The sequence below is a fragment of the Lontra canadensis genome, unplaced genomic scaffold (assembly GCF_010015895.1).
Source record: "Lontra canadensis isolate GAN:19392208 unplaced genomic scaffold, GSC_riverotter_1.0 scaffold11, whole genome shotgun sequence".
Lineage (NCBI taxonomy): Eukaryota > Metazoa > Chordata > Mammalia > Carnivora > Mustelidae > Lontra > Lontra canadensis.
This window is the reverse complement of record NW_022631005.1, coordinates 18,714,651-18,731,877: the sequence shown is the minus strand read 5'-3', so window position 1 is coordinate 18,731,877 and position 17,227 is coordinate 18,714,651. Positions and strand designations below refer to the sequence as shown.

General features: G+C 33.8%; 1 protein-coding gene across 1 annotated transcript in view; it reads right to left on the bottom strand.

The window, feature by feature from the left end:
- LRP1B (LDL receptor related protein 1B) overlaps window positions 1-17,227 on the bottom strand; it is a 1,927,222-nt gene that overhangs the window by 1,021,365 nt on the left and 888,630 nt on the right. The window contains exon 6 of the mRNA XM_032856138.1: window positions 3,328-3,585. Coding sequence (XP_032712029.1) covers window positions 3,328-3,585 — 258 coding nt within the window. The remainder of the gene's footprint in view (window positions 1-3,327; window positions 3,586-17,227) is intronic.

Here is a 17,227-nt window from a genome sequence, read left to right as displayed (position 1 = left end):
CCAAATTCATAGGAAAAAAAAAAACAACAATTGAAGCATAGCACATGTCTAATATCTGCTTTGGTGAGTTTCAAGCATGTTGCCAAATGGCAATAAATAGTAATTTAGTTTTGTTTTGTTTTGTTTTGTTTTAGATTTTATTTATTTATTTGACAGACAGAGATCACAAGTAGGCAGAGAGGCAGGCAGAGAGAGAGGGGGGAAGCAGGCTCCCTGCTGAGCAGAGAGCCCGATACGATACGGGGCTCAATCCCAGGACCCCGGGATCATGAACTGAGCTGAAAGCAGAGGCTTTAACCCACTGAGCCACCCAGGTACCCCAGTAATTTAATTCTTTGCAGCCTGACAACTGAACTAACAGTAAAGACAAATTTACAGAGGAACAGAGTGCTGAGAGTGTTTTTTTGTTTTTGTTTTTGTTTTGTTCTTCTTTTCTTTTTACTAGGCATTCAGGACAGTCTTTTATGATTGCATACTGATTGTAAATCAGAATGGTTAACTTATTTCAAAGTATAAATTCATCCAAGGTTAATGTAAAAATTAAGACACAATTTAATATCCGTGCCTACAACATTAAGCATATGGTACAGAAAGGGAATACTGAAAGTTCTCTGGAAATGTGTCCTCAGATCATCTTTGCTAATTTTGAGTGTCTCTTTCCACCTTACCTTTTTTTTTTTAGAACTCAATGGGTGGCCTGATCATTTTGCTAAAATTCCAGATCCTGCAGGAATATGTCATATTAACTAGCTATACACACGCACACACACACACAGCAGTTATATATATTATTTGTGGGAGATTTGGCATCTTCTTTGAAAGTACCAGTATCTGCCTTTCTAATGTAGAAGAAAGAACAGAACATTTAGCTTTTCCATCTCTGTCTTTGTTTTAGCCACTCAGGATTGTCTAATATATCTGAGATCTGTAGCTAAAATTTTTTTCTATGACAAAAAAGGAAGGTCATATAGAAATGTACTATGTATCCAGTGAGATGAGATAGCAAATATAGATTTTAATATTACACTAAACTTCTAAAATAAACAATTATGCAAAATTTAAATGTAACTCAGTTTGACCTATAATGACTGCTTTTTTCCTCACAGTAAATTTTTGGAAAAAAAAATTATTATTTTTTTTTTTTTCAAAAAAGAATGCTTTCCTCAGGCAAATTCAGAGAAAAGCATCTATTCAAGAGTGGATCATGACAGGTATTCAGGCATACTCCCATCAGTTCATTATTTTTGCTTATATCGTACAGCAGGGATTTTATGTAATTATACATGCAAGGAATATTGCAACTTCATTATCAACTCAAACACTGTCACAGTGAATGAAGAGCCCACCATATACAAGGGCAGCTATTCTCTGACATGTTGATAAAATGCTTGGTTTACAAGCAATGGTAGAGGAGCCCAGCCCTGCTCACACCTCTTCTCCACTCCCATCATTAAATTACTTCCACACATTTAATTACTCTTTTCTACAGTGACTGAAATTGCATAGCTTAAATACGACTTTATCTTACTTTATCAAAAAATATTTATTACAATTAGAAGATTTCCATTGCATTTGTTATTTACCATTCAAAATGAATGTTCTATTCAGCATTTCAGTGAATTGCTTAACAAAAATCTCTTCAGTTTTCTAGATTTGCCAAGAATTGTCATATAACTCAAATGCAATCTAAGTTACAAACTATATTCTGTAGATGTTCTAATAAGCAATTGCTTGACCAATTTAGTAAATCCCTAGATTTACTAAAAAAAAAAAAAAAAGTTTAAAAAATAGTTTTAAAAATACATATTATAGAAGAAATTGCTATTACTAGTAAAGCATATTAAATGTAGAAAAGTTGTTTAAGTGAACCTGGAAGATAATTTTACATGGCAACTTAGTGAATATCCTAGCTGACTGTCAGTATTCCATTTGTGAGGGACAAATGCATTTGGATTAGTTAAGGTAATCACTAACATGGCAGAGACTGGGGTCTTTTTTTTTGAACAGTTTCCAACAACTGGCTCAGCCAATGGATGAAATATTCAAATCACATAGCAGCACTCCTTGTGCAGGTAGCCCTTGTTATTTATAATTTATTAGGAATTATCATTTTCCATAGAATCATTGAAAATGGCCAGTGTCTACTGCTTTCACTAGTCATTGTGGTCCAGTGTCACAATAAATGGATTTAGCAATTTTTATTTATGTTAAGAGGATTTTCAAAGCATTGGATTTGATTTGTTAAACATTTATTTATGTTCACTTAACTATATACAATCATACTTTTATATTCCATTTTTATAATTTTTGCCACTGATTCATTTAATATAATCATACTTATTACATATTACATGGTATTATTTCTTATGTTTAATAAAGATTAATAGTCAATCCCTTTAATTGCATGTCAAAAATATTAATAAAATATAATTATTGAATCCAAATCATCAAACATTCTACATCTGAAAACTATATTTATTCTTTCACAGCACTTTTTTTCCTTCTTAACTTGACTGCACATTTTTCTTTATTTTCTACCAACTTTTACTTTCACAGTGTTTTCAAGAATATTTTTTTCCTGTAAATCATAAAATAAGTGGACATATCTTGAATTTCTCATGCATACAGTTTCTCCAGGCAAGCACAAATAAAATTTACACTCTTATGTTGGAGGGGTAGAGGTCAGGAGAGAGAGAGAGAGAGCAAGCACCAGCACAAAAGGAGAAACTAATGTGTGGGTCTGTGTAACAATGTAATTTGATTTCAATTTATGGTAATATGTAGGAAGTACAGTTGCTAGTTTGTGAATTTCTGGCATGAGAAATCAAAGTAAATCAAAATCACAAATCACTCTTTTGGAAGATGCATAAAAACTCTGATTTGCTAAGAAAAAAGTCAACAAACACAGGTAGTTGTTACCAATTAGCATAAATCTGATAGTTTTAAAGCATTTTAACAAACACTACAGCTGATGAGCTTATAATTATAAATTCTGTTTCTTGCTTTTTAAAAATCCCACCTTCACTACCACATCGTGAACTATCACTCAGTGGCAAATTACAATTCTCATTTAAGTGACACTGTAATAAGCATTAAGGAAAGAATTAAAATTAGCTCTGTAACTTACTACTTATGTAAACAGTGAAAATGTGTATGTGTGTGCATATTCAAAACAGGTAGTGAATACATTTATTTAAGCATATTCATATTTGCATATATAGGTTTCTGATAGCCAAATAGTATTTTAGAAAAATCTAAGAATCCTGTTTATTGATAAATGAAATCCTTAAAGGGTGAATTGAATTGAATATGAATTGAAATACTCACTGTGAAAGGACTGAAGAATATTGATTGTCCACTCATCTGTTAATCTTCCTGTTTTTGTTATCTGGATACATTTGAGCTGATTTGAAGATTCTCTTGATTCAATCCAACAAATCATGTCTTTGTTATAAATAAAATCCAGAGTATGAATTTCATTTCCATTGACTGAGCTCAAGGTTGCCATTTTACTTCCATTGAGATAGAAAACCTCAATTGTTTCAGAATTTGCAATTAATAGCATAGGCAACCTATCTGTAGGTTCTGGAATAAAAGAGAAAGAAGCGAGTTCAATAAGAGTCAAAATATTTTCCGAATTTTACATCACTCTCTAGAACTTATCCTTATATTTTAATGCATTTTTAAAATAAAAAAAAGTTTGCAAAAGTATTTATTAATGATTCTTTTATATGCTTCACTATATGTTTCGGTTCACTTCTCTAAGGAAAACCTACACCATTGAGCATTCGTATTCTTTATTTTCTTAGTTGTAATGTGTTGTGTAAATGTGAGGACAATGCTATTTACTTTCATTGTCGGTAAATAAAGTAAGTGATGGGAGTTGTTATTTGTTTTTTGGTTTTGTTTTGGTTTTATGTTTGTTTGTTTTGTTTTGTTTTTTTTTTAGCAATGAGGATGGATCTGGGATTACCTATCTCCATACAGTGTTATAGGATTCCCTTGTGAGCAAGGGCATGCGTTTTTGAAGTGGATGTATAAAGCCAGAAATGGATTTTCTAGAGTTAAACATGTAAAGCTCATAGGCCCATAGTGTGGCTTCAACCACACTGGCTTCTTGACTGACCCCCATCCCCATGATTACTCAGCTACTTCTTTCCATGTTTTTCCTCTATAGTCACGAAAATAAGATTGTAGAAATTAAAGAAATTTGCTTGATATTACTTTTAGAATAATTCATCTTTGCTCATGTTAGGATTTGTGAGTTTTTAATGAATATGTACTAATTGACCGAAATTATCATGTGAAGGTATTGAAAGAGTTTAGTGATACAGTCATAATCAGTGTAGCTTTTGTGCTAATTAGGAAATAAAAAATTTGGAAACCTTCAATTCTTCTTTTTTTCTGCCCTATATCCAAAGTATCAATAAATATCTTTGATTCTGATGCCAAACCTATCAGAAATCCCACCGTTTCTCAGTGACTATTACTAGCTACCACCCCGCTCCAAGCTGCCATCATCTCTCAACTAGATCATTCCAAAACCTTCTAACTGATTTCTCTGCTTTCATCAATTCCCTCCTCCTCTTTAGTCTATCTCAACACAACAGCCAGGGTTATATCTTTAAAACATTAATGTCAATCTAGTCAGTCTTCTGTCCAATTTCTCAAAAGGCTCCCATTCCAATCAGAATAAAAGCCAAAGCCTTTATAATGCCCTATAAAGCCCTCCATGATCTATATTTCCCTCCAGACCCGCCAGCCTTCTTACCATTCCTTGAACAACAAGCCAAATAAGCTTCCATCTCAGAAGCGCTTCCTTGTTCCTAGAGTAATCACCTCATATGTATCAGAATGCCTGACTCGCTCACCTCCCTTAGGGTGTTATTTGAATGTTACCTTTCTGGTGAAGACTTCTCTTACTACTCTACTTTGTAAAATTTACAAGTCCCTACAAACTCTATATGAAAACTCCCTATAAACCTTCCCTGCTTCATTTTCCCCTTATCGCCACCAAACATTGTATAAAAACCTTTTTGCTGATTTATTATTTTCTACTTCTACTGCTGTATCTCTAGCATTTAGAATCCAGTGGTTATTCAATACAAACTTCTGAATACATAAAATGGACACATGGAATTCTTGCAGGGTAGATTTCTTTAGAAGCATTCGGTGAAATATTACAAAATAATTTGGTTTTCTTAACTGAAAAATAGAATCCAGAGAAAGACTGGCTAACAGAAAGTTTCATAAACATCATTTGATTATTCAAGAAACTGACACTGAACATTGAGAATGTAGGAGAAAGGTAAATATGTATATTATGAGTAATATAATTAAATAAGTCTGAACTTTTAAATTATTATTTAATGGTTCTCATCATTTCTGATGTGAGTAGAGATATCAGGCTCCCTGTGTTTTATGCAGATAGACTAGCATTTGGATTTTACCTGCTAAGGATTTAACTCAATCAAGGGATAAAATTCTTCTCCACCTTCAGAGAGACACTAGAAGTTTTTGATTTAATCAAAACATCAAAACAAACAACAATAAAAAGTCTCAATGAGATTATGCAATTAATTAACCCCCCAAAAAAGAAGTCTCTAAAATGCTGAGATAATTTCTACAATACAGATTTCTCTCAAAAGAATTAATAAAATCGTGGATTATATCTGCTTGACGTAACCTTGTCAAAGGACCACATCTAAGCTTGGTTAGTTAGTTGGCTTTTCTCTCAACCTCTTAAATCCATCTTGAACCATGCAATGCTTGCCCTTGCCATTCCCTAATTTAGAAGTCCAAACTTAGTCCCTTTTCAACACTCCTACCTCTGTTGTTTTCCAGTTGAGCTAAGCATTCCTAAAACCTATCGGATCATAGATTTCTCAGGTTATGAAAGGGTCTTAGGTGGCCGTATTATGAGGTTAACAAAGACATATTGCTAGCCTGTCAGTACTTACAGTTTTCATTTGACAACTGAAATGACCTTTAGTGAAAATTGTCTCTCATTAAAAAGTGAACCATTACAGAAAGTTTCTTTGCTTCCAAGTTTTATGACAAGTCCAGATGTAGACAATAACTTCGTACTGGCTACTAGTCAGTAAATTTACTTATGTAATAAACATTCTTTGGAGTGAGGCTAGAATATGAAGGAACACTGATTCCTCTTAGAAACTGAGATGAAAATGAATTAATGGTCAACACAGTCAATGCTTTCTTGACAGAACTGATCAATCTATCTGATTTTTATAGTTGCTTTTTGAGTGAATTAATTGATTGTTTTAATGTAAAATATAGCAACCACTGATTCTGTAACTTCTGATAAACAGAAAACCAATAAAGTCAGATGCTTCATAATTTGAAGTAGATTGATTTGATAATGGTGACTTTAAAAATTCAAATGACACACTGGAGGAAGGATGCTTATTAGTTGTGATATGCTTCATTGAATTAACGTTCATGTGTCTCAGTTAATTATTAGCCGTGGTTTCCCTCTTTACACAAGTAACATAGCGCCTACTTATGGTGGTGGGAGGAAGCCAGTGAAACACAAGAACCCACAAAAATAGTCAGGGGTTAAGGATACAAATCTTTTTTTCCTACTTCATGAAAGCCTGCATAGGTAATCTGTCTCAACCCACACTAAGTCTGATCTCCAGTGTTCATCATTACCTCAAATTTCCACATACCAAGGTAAGAGCACCATTAGCTTGGGTAATAAGGATATAAGTCTCATCAAAATAAATGTGATGTTCTTAAAAAAATCTCATCCTTAGAGTCAGTGGACAGTTTTTCCAAAGGAATATTTGGAAAACATGTTAGATCACTTTAGTCAAAGGAATACATACACCAACATTTAGTGAGAAGTAATAAATATTAACTTTCCATATAGAAGAGATTGAAACATAAGAAAGCACTCAATGAATATTCTAACTTAGAGAATGAAGACTTCACTTGAATAAACCTCTCCAACAGCCTGTCAAATGTGTCGTGGTGGGGAAGGAAAATTGTCCTCATCTTCTTCAACATTCATCATATGTCAATGGCATAAAAAACAGGTATTTTCTCTCCCAAACAGTTATAAGGATGTGTATTTATGCTCTGTATGATAAGTATGTGTTTTTTTCTATTACACATGTTACATTAATTAGCTCTATAATTTTTGAAGACTGAATAGGAAACTGTAAATTAAAAAGAGAAACTTGGAAATATGGAGAAGCTATGAATCTGAGTAGATTCATAAAAATCCCTATTTAAATTCCAAGCCACTATAACCACATCTTTGCAAACATATCCTTATCCTCTCATAGTCAGGAATATACTAAATGTATATGTATATACTTATAATAATATGATTTTGACAGATGGTTCACTCTAAATGAATGTTTTTAGAATGAATAAAACTCATTTTTTCAGGTTTATTTTAAACTTCTTATTCTTCCATTCATTTCTAAGAATATAAGTTCAACTATTTTCCTTTTATATTATTAGAATTATGGATTCAGTTACTTACACATAAATGTCAACCTAATAAATATTTATGTCATAATAAATGTATGTACATGGATATATACATATATGTTTATTAACTAGTTTTATTGTGTTCTAATTATTCTGCAATTGTGAGCAATTTTCTCCACTAAATGAAGTTCAGTAGCTGCACCTTAATACATCTTGATTCAAAGATGAAAAAACAAAAAAACAAAAAGAATCTCAGGTTCAACTGTATAAAAGTTAAATAATGACTCACATGTAAAATATATAAAATGAAGAGTCACAGTAAGGCTGAATGTGTAAGAAAACAGAAAACTATTATCTGTGCAGCCCAAGGAATCAGTTGTTAACAAATATAACTTGAAATAATAGAAAGAGGGATTTTCAAAGTTTTACTTTTATCATATACAAATTATATAAAGTCTTTAAAAATAATGAAAATGGGATAAAGTTAGAAATGAGAAATAAGAATGCTAACAATTTGTAATAAAAAATGATGCAACCGGGGCACCTGGGTGGCTCATTAGGTTAAAGCCTCTGCCTTCGGTTCAGGTCATGATCCCAGGGTCCTGGGATTGAGCCCCACATCGGGTTCTCTGCTCAGCAGGGAGCCTGCTTCCTCCTCTCTCTTTCTCTCTCTCTCTCTGCCTGCTGCTCTGACTACTTGTGAACTCAGTCTGTCAAATAAATAAATAAAAATCTTTAAAAAAAAAATGATGCAACCTGCCATAGGAAGGTGAACTACAATAAGAAACAAAAAATAGAGCAATCTGTATAAAGATACTATAAATTAAAAAAAAAAATCTTCCAAATTTGTGCAAAAATCAGAAAAAGCTGAATATGAAGTATTAGGAAATTACATAGTTTAAAAAATGAGGGAAAGTATTATTCAAAAATAAAATAGAAAGCAAAGTCAGCCAAACTAAAAATGTGAATGAAATTAATATAAGTGGAAAAAACAAAAAAATGTTATGGGGTTTAAATTTTTTTTCTTTTCATGTTGGAAATTTAGATGGCCAAATTTGTTTATTTCCCTCAATTATTTTTTTAATGGAAACATATATTTACTGAACTGAGTAACATTAGGAATATCATACCATATATCAGAGGAAACTATTATATCATGTTTTATAAATTATAAAATAAAACATGAACCAAATGTGGAAACATTAAACTGACTTAAAAACAGAGTTGAACTAAGAAAAAAAAAAAAGCATATCACTACAATTATGTTTTAATTTATCTTAGCACTATTTGTCACAATGTATTTATGCTAAACTATTGTTTGGATGGAAATGGTTTATTTATTGTATTTTTATTTTATTATTTACTATTTACAGATCTAAGGTATCCAACTGGAATCTGAAGATTAGTAAAATAGTCTGTCTTTAAGAAAAATATAATCTAGTAGAAAGGTTAAAGTATATATAAAAGGTCTATATTTTTAAAGTCAGGTTTGATGCCTTTTATAAAAGATGTATAGTGGCATTGAGTTTCAAAGAAAGATTAGCTATATGTTATTATGGTCTGAATGTTTGTATCCCCCCAAATCCGTATGTTGAAACCCTAACTCCTAATGGTGATGATACTAAGGAGGTGGGGGCTTTGAGAGGTAGTTAACCCTTCATAAATAGGATTAATACCTTACCAAGGAGTCTCCAAAGAGATCCTTAGCCCCTTCCATCATATAAAAGTACAGTAGGTCTGTGACCCAGAAGTCCTCACCAGACCAACCTGGCACCCTGCTCTCAGACTCCCAGATACTGGAACTCTGAGAAATAAATTTCTATTGTTCACAAGTCACCCAAATTGGGCTAATTTTTTTTTTTAAAGATTTTACCCAATTATTTGACAGACAGAGATCACAAGTAGGCAGAGAGGCAGGCAAAGAGATTGGAGGAAGCAGGCTCCCTGGGGAGCAGAAAGCCCGATGTGGGGCTTGATCCCAGGACCCTGGGATCATGACCTGAGCTGAAAGCAGAGGCTTTAACCCACTCAGCCACCCAGGCACCCCAAAATTGGGCATTTTGTTACAGCAGCACAAACAGAGTAAGACCTACCTGTTTAGTAGTGTTAAAAGTTCCTTAATGGTAGATGGCATTTGATCTCAGCTTTGCCTTAGTAGAGGAACAGAAATGGCAATGTAGAGATGGAAATGCCGGTGGAACAAACAATGTTGTTGAAAGCATAGATATAAGGACTAGAATATGTTGGGAAAATAGTGACCTCACTTTTCAGTTTTCTGGAGGGTAGAGCATGCATGAATGGTGAAAGTACTTCATAATGACAGTAACATGGTTAACCTCTTTTGAGTATTATCTTGGGAGCCAGACACTATAATACATGATTTATATTTATTAGTTTATTACAACATATCTATTAATCAGGTGCTACCATTACCTACATTTTATGGGTAAGAAAATGACGTTATATAGAGTTTAAGTAACTTGCTTAAAATCACATAGTCACCAAGTGAAAAGAACTGGATTAAAACTCTGAGGATGAAGTAGCTGAGAAATTACGTTTAGGAAAGAATGCATACATAGGTCATTGAATGTCAAGATGATAAACTTATTTTTAATTTGGGGTGCAATGGGAAACCACATAAATTTTAGAAAGAAAGTATATTTTGATCAAAACTGTGCTTTAAGATCAAGCTGGAAATAATACTTAGAATAATACATGGGTGGACACATTTCCCATTAAATTTTTAAATTGTTTTCACTTTAGCTTTTTTTTGTCTTTTTATTTAAATTTTATTTTTTTCAGTGTTCCAAAATTCATTGTTTATGCACCACACCCAGTGCTCCACGCAATACGTGCCCTCCATGATACCCACCCCCCTACCTCCAAAACCCTCAATTTGTTTCTCAGAGTCCACAGTCTCTCATGGTTTCTCTCCCCCTCCAAATTCTCCCAACTCACTTTTACTTTTAAAGTAGTATGATATAATTCTAGGGTGCCTGGGTGGCTCAGTGGGTTAAGAATCCGCTTTTCACCAACTTGCATTCCCACCAACAGTGTAAGAGGGTTCCCCTTTCTCCACATCCTTTCCAACACATGTTGTTTCCTGTCTTGTTAATTTTGGTCATTCTACCTGGTGTAAGGTGGTATCTCAGTGAAGTTTTGATTTGAATCTCCCTGATGACTAGTGATGATGAACATTTTTTCATGCGGACGAATGGATAAAGAAGATGTGGTCCATATACACTATGGAGTATTATGTCTCCATCAGAAAGGATGAATACCCAACTTTTGTATCAACATGGATGGGACTGGAAGAGATTATGCTGAGTGAAATAAGTCAAGCAGAAAGAGTCAATTATCATGTGTTTTCACTTATTTGTGGAGCATAACAAATAACATGGAGGACATGGGGAGATGGAGAGGAGAAGGGAGGGAAATTGGAGGGGGAGATGAACCATGAGAGAATATGGTAAACAAACAATCTGAAAAACAATCTGAGGGTTTTGAAGGGGCAGGGGGTGGGAAGTTGGGTCAGCCTGGTATGGGTATTATTAAAGGCACGTATTGCATGGAGCACTATGTGTGGTGCATAAACAATGAATTCTGGTACACTGAAAAGAAATTTTTAAAAACTAAAAAAAAAAAAAAAAAAAAAAAAATCCGCCCTTCAGCTCAGACCATGATCCCAGGGTCCTAGGATTCAGCCCAGCATCAGGCTCCCTGCTCAGTGGGGAGCCTGTTTCTCCCTCTGCCCTTCTCTCTGCTAGTGCTTGTCCTCTCTCCAGCTTTCTCTTTCTCTCTTTCTCTCAAATAAATAAATTAATTAATAACTATTTTATTAAAAAGTGTTATATAGTATAATTCATATCAGACAGGAAGGTAATAAATATGTAATGCTACCACATTCTGGAGTGAGGTTGGAAAGGAGTTAGGGGAAAGAAAAAGGTATCTTTGTTCCTGTTTAGACTGATGCAGTGCATAAAGAATGGCTATGTGTGCCAACAGTCCTATTGGAAGCAGACATTATGAGGAGAAACATAAGCCCCAGAGAATCATCAGAACATACTACATCCTCTATTGTGTAAAGAGACCTTGTTATTAATCTTGTTTTTAATTATAAAGAAGGCAATCTGAACTTTTTAAGAAAAACTTGTGGACAATTGAGACACCACCTTACACCAGTTAGAATGGCAAAAATTTGCAAGGCAAGAAACAACAAAAGTTGGGAAGGTTATGGAGAAAGAGGAACCATCTTACCATCTTACACTGTTAGTGGGAATGCAAGTTGGTGCAGCCACTTTGGAAAAGAGTGTGGAGGTTCCTCAAAAAAATAGAGCTACCCTATGATGGAACAATTGTACTGCTGGGTATTTACTCCAAAGATATAGATGTAGTGAAAAGAAGGGCCATCTGTATCCCAATGTTCATAGCAGCAATGTCCACAGTAGCTGAACTGTGGAAAGAGCCAAGATGCCCTTCAGCAGACAACTGGAAAGAAGATGTGGTCCATATACACAAAGGAATTTTACTCAGCCATCAGAAAGGATGAATACCCAACTTCTGCATCAATGTGGATGGGACTGGAGGAGATTAGGCTAAGTGAAATAAGTCAAGCAGAGAAAGTCAATTATCATATGGTTTCACTTATTTATGGAACATAAGGAATCACATGGAGGACATTAGGAGAAGGAAGGGAAAAATGAAGAGGGGTAAACAAAGTGGGAGACAAACCATGAGAGACTATGAACTCTGGGAAACAAATGAAGGGTTTTAGAAAGGATGGAATTAGGAAGATGGATGAGCCTGGTGGTTGGTATCAAGGAGGGCATGGATTGCATGGAGCAATGGGTGTTATACACATACAATGGATCATGGAATGCTGCATCAAAAATTAATGATGTACTGTATGGTGAATAACATAACAATAAAAAAGAAAAACTTGTGGACATAGGCTTTGAATACTGGCACTATTGATACAGAGATGCTATTTTAATTTCTCAGAAAATAGGTAATAAGAATCTAAAATAGGTGGTGTTGAGTTCTTAAGTAGAGATGGATTCATGTAATGAATTACATGTTCTAAATTATGTAGACAAGAAGGGACATGGAGTCCAGAATTATGCAGAAATTTTAGAGGGAAGTGATGGGGAGAATACTAGTATTATTAAAAGAAACAGGAAAGAAAGCAGAGTTGGCTTTAAGAGATGATGATGAATTTAGTGTTGGCATATTATTAGTATAGTGTTGTGTTTTGTAATCTTGTCTTTGGCATCATAAAAGCTCATCAGGTAAACTACTTATCCACCTGCATTAGCCACAGACTTCTTAACAGTTTGAACTTTTTTGTTATTTACACCTTATTAGTGAATGCAAGTATCTTCTTTTAGAGTATATTTCAATTTGAAATGTTATGATTGAAAAGTGATGAGATATGCTGTTTCTGAGGAAAGAGGACCATTTTACAGAAACAATTTAAGTCAGTAATATCATGCGATGCACACACACAAAAAAGCTTTTCATTTTGCAAATGAACAGCTCTCATAGTTTCTTTGTTCTTAAAGAGCTGGTCTACCAGAACAAGGACATAATTTCCCCTATTATCTGGAAAACCTTACCTGGCACATGTTCATCATTCAATAAATGAATGACCCATGGAAGGATGCTTGGATACGGACTCTCCAGTGTTTCTAAAGGTATTTTACTAAATTTTCAAATTTTAGAATGATACTGTATTCAAATTTCAGTAAGTTAAATGAAATAAATAATGCATTGTGATTTTTAATCAGCAAAATGAAAGAAATTTAACTGATAACTAAAGGGTTATATTAGTAAATTTCAAACTCTCAGAGGATAATTCATTCAAAATTTAGGTTATTGGGGAATATTAGAAGTAGCAGATGGTCTAGGGGTACCAATTAAGATTAGTTACTGAGAGGTGGCCCCTTTTAATCTCTTCATCATCTTCCTAATTATAGGATAATAACTATCTTAGCTATAGAAATACTTTTTCCCCCCAATTCAGATATGTCCATTGAAGCTAGAAATTGCTAATAATTGAGTTCAAATTGTAATAGATGTTGGATCATTTAAAAACTGCCTTTAAATAACTCCTATTCATAAATAGTTCCTTTTTGAAAGGATGGGTGTGTTAAAAAAAAAAAAAACAAACACATTTAATTTTTCCCTGAGAAAGTACTGTCTTAGTATTTGTGCATTTATTTATTCATTTAACAAATTTTTTGTTTAACATGGTTAGTTTCTGTCAGGCACTGCTCTAGATGCTAGCAATATAGCAGGTAACAAAGCTAGAAAATCTGTTTTCATAGAGCTTACATTTTAGTGAAGGAAGCAGACAATAAGCAAACAAATACTATTTAATATTGTTTGGCAGTGAGAGATTCTATGAAGAAAGATAAAGCATGCAGATAAAGATGCAGGCTTGCTCCTTAAAGAGAGTAGTCCAATTTAGAATACACCTAAAAGTTTGAATCAAAGGATTTGACAGAAAGAATGGAGTCAAGGATGGCTCCAATGTTTTGGCTTGAACAACTGGATGAATGGGTAGAGGGTGATGTACACCACTGTCAGGAGAGGGGATCAAAATTCTGGGACACAAAAAGTTTGATATTTCTATTAAATTTCTAAACAAGATACTTAATTGGACTTCAATATCCAAGTGAGTTTGATGTTCAACAGTGAAGTCAGGGCTGATGACTAAAACTCTTGAGTCTCAGTCTCCAGATATTTTATCAAATCATGGAAGAGAATGTGTTTTTAAAGTCACAATACAAGATGAGAGTACTTAGGAAATCAACAAAGGAAGAGATTTCCAAACAACTAAACACTGGATCATTCCAAAAATAATGAGGATAATGCAGCAAAATAAACTGAGAAAAAAATTCCCCAGTAAGCTAAAAGGAAGACTCTAAAATGTACTACTTTATAAAGGGACGTATTCAAAGAGGAGACAAGGATCAGTTGTGTGCTAAGGATTGGTAACTGAATGCCTAGGCAACTGGAGATCACTTGTAACCCTGACAGTAGAGGTATAAGAGAATCATAAGAATGTAAAACTGATTTAAGTGGGTTTAAGACAGAAGGGGAGGAAGTAGAGAAAGAAGAAAATCCTTCCTGTGAGTTACTCTATAAAGAGAAAAGAAAAATGGAGTAGCTGAAGAGGAATATAGGTTTCAAGAAAGTTGTTTTGTACCATCTTTACAACAAGCTTGTATACTCATGAGAATGATCCAGGAGAGTCAAAATACTGATGATTTGAGGAACAGAGAAGACCACTGTATGAGTCTAATTCTTGAGTAGGCAAGAGTAGATGGGATTGATGCATAATTGCAGGAATTGGCTTTAGATAGGATCACAGTGTATTCTTCCATTCAAAGAAGAAGAAGGCAGAGTGATTAGTTCTAGATACAGATTGGTAGATTTAATAAAGTTCAGGGAGAGAAAGTTCTCTTTTGATTACTTCTATTTTCTTGAGTAAATATGAAACAAAATCATCATGTTAGAACAAGGAGAAAGCAAGGTAGGTATGTGAAAATTCATTATCTAGAGGTGGGAAAGGAAAAGGTCCTTTAATGTATTTCATTGTTTTCTGACAAGGCTGCCAAAGGATGTAAACATACAGCCTAAATTTAAGACTCCAATTTCCTACTTTGCGTTTCAAAAGACAGATTAGTTCTAAGTATTCAATAGTGATTATATACCAAACTTCTAGCTACTTTACTAGATATATCATTTGCAATTTGAGGGTATGTTGTTCTAAACTTCTCAAGACTATTAAGATATAATTTATCTACTATTTTGGCAAATTTTACCTGTCATAGAAAGCACAGATGGAGGCTTTGTGAGTCCTCATGCTAAGAAGAAAGCCTCACATACATTTAAAAATACAATCAACACAATGGATTTTCTTTTCTCAGGACTAAAATGATTCTAAGCATCTTGAAACAGGAGAATACACAGAGTATCAGCAATCAAAGTCAAGGGAAGCATGACTCTACTGGGAGGAGTGCCCGAGAGGTATTCTCTAACTGTGGGTATTTCTCTGTTGGTTGCTGTTGATAGAGGGGATGCCTTGAAGGCACTCTGAAAAACACAAAAACAGAAACAAAACAAAACAAACAAAACTTTTTTTCATATTAGAAAGGGCAAAATATTCTCCTTTTTCCCTTTGTTTTTTCCCTGAGTATTTTAATTGCTATATACTTCCACTTTCCGCAAAGTAATAGAGAAGTTTTGTACATAGATAGATATAGATATAGAGATATAAACAGATGTAGATTTATAGATATAGATATATATCTACAACTAGACAGATAGATGTAGATATATATCTAAATCTAAATCTATAGATATCTATATATATGTATCGTCTCATCTTAAAATTAAGCAACTTCTAATTCTATGAATTTAAATGTGCCTTATTTGTTTTTAATTTTCATTATATGTCCAATTTTAAGACAAAAAAGGGAGTTAATTGAAGAGCATGTATGATCTATCACATATTCTAAATAGAGAATTTAACTAATAGTTCTATAGCCTTTCCACAAAAAATTAAATAATATGATAGAAATTTATACCTATATGTTGTGCCATTTGTAAAAATAAAGTTTATCAATTGTCAAATCTAGAGCTTATAAATGTGGCCATGAGATTCTTTATACCCATACAAAGAAGTCCTTAGCTAGATTGTATTTATGATGTTAAGTAGTAAAACAAATGGAAGAACATGCATTTTTTTCTGTGTCTGATATTTTCTTACACTCTCAATAAATCAAAGGCGTCATGACACATAAGACACCATAGTTACATTCTCTGTTTAAGATATGAAGAAAGGTGCTAGACTGTGAAAGTAATGTCCTCTAGCAAAAAACAAAACAAAACAAAACAAAAAACAGAAAAACACACATAGAATATTCATGAGTACTTTCATACCTTAACATGGCATACTCATTAATAGTGTTTGGGTGGAAAAAATAAAAGTGTGATATTTAATTTTGATAATGGAAATTCTATCAGAAATCATTGCCCTGTTCTGTCATGGAATGTGATTTCCATCTAAGTAAAGAGCCAGAAAAGATGTAGGGTATGAATGGTACAGAAAATAGAGAAATAAGTTCAATGGCCAGGCTCGGTTTTCAAACGCAGCCTGGGAAGCTCCAGTATTTCTCTAGGACAGAGATTTTAAACAATACTGCCTGACTGCAGGCGAAGTAGCTTGTTCTGCAACTGTATTTCCATAGTAAGCACACTAGGATTATATGCTTACCTGAGGAGGGCCTTGGGGAAGAGGGCACAGTTGTGGAGATTATGCGTGTCTTCCCAAACCACTCCAATATCTATACTATGGCAAAGGTAGCATGAATCCTGAATAATAGGATAAAACTAGTAAAATACCTCAGTTTGTTTGTTTGTTTGTTTGTTTGTTTTTTAATCTCTTCCAGCCTCCTAGCTTTCCTTTCATTAATTCTCAAAATCCCAGTCCCCTATTCTGCTTCCTGAATGTTCACAAAATTCCTTAAAGCATCTAAAATAAAACAAAACAAAACAAACAAAAAAATAAAAACCACCACCAACAAAAAAACCACTTACCAACCACATACTCTGTTCTAGGCACTGAGCTACTTCTCTGCCATCTACTGTTTACCACAGTGTCTATCATTTCCTCCGTGAATATGTGAAGGCATAAGGAACAACAACAAATCTGGGTTACTATGATTATGGTCCACTAGGCTCACTCCTATCTCACAGT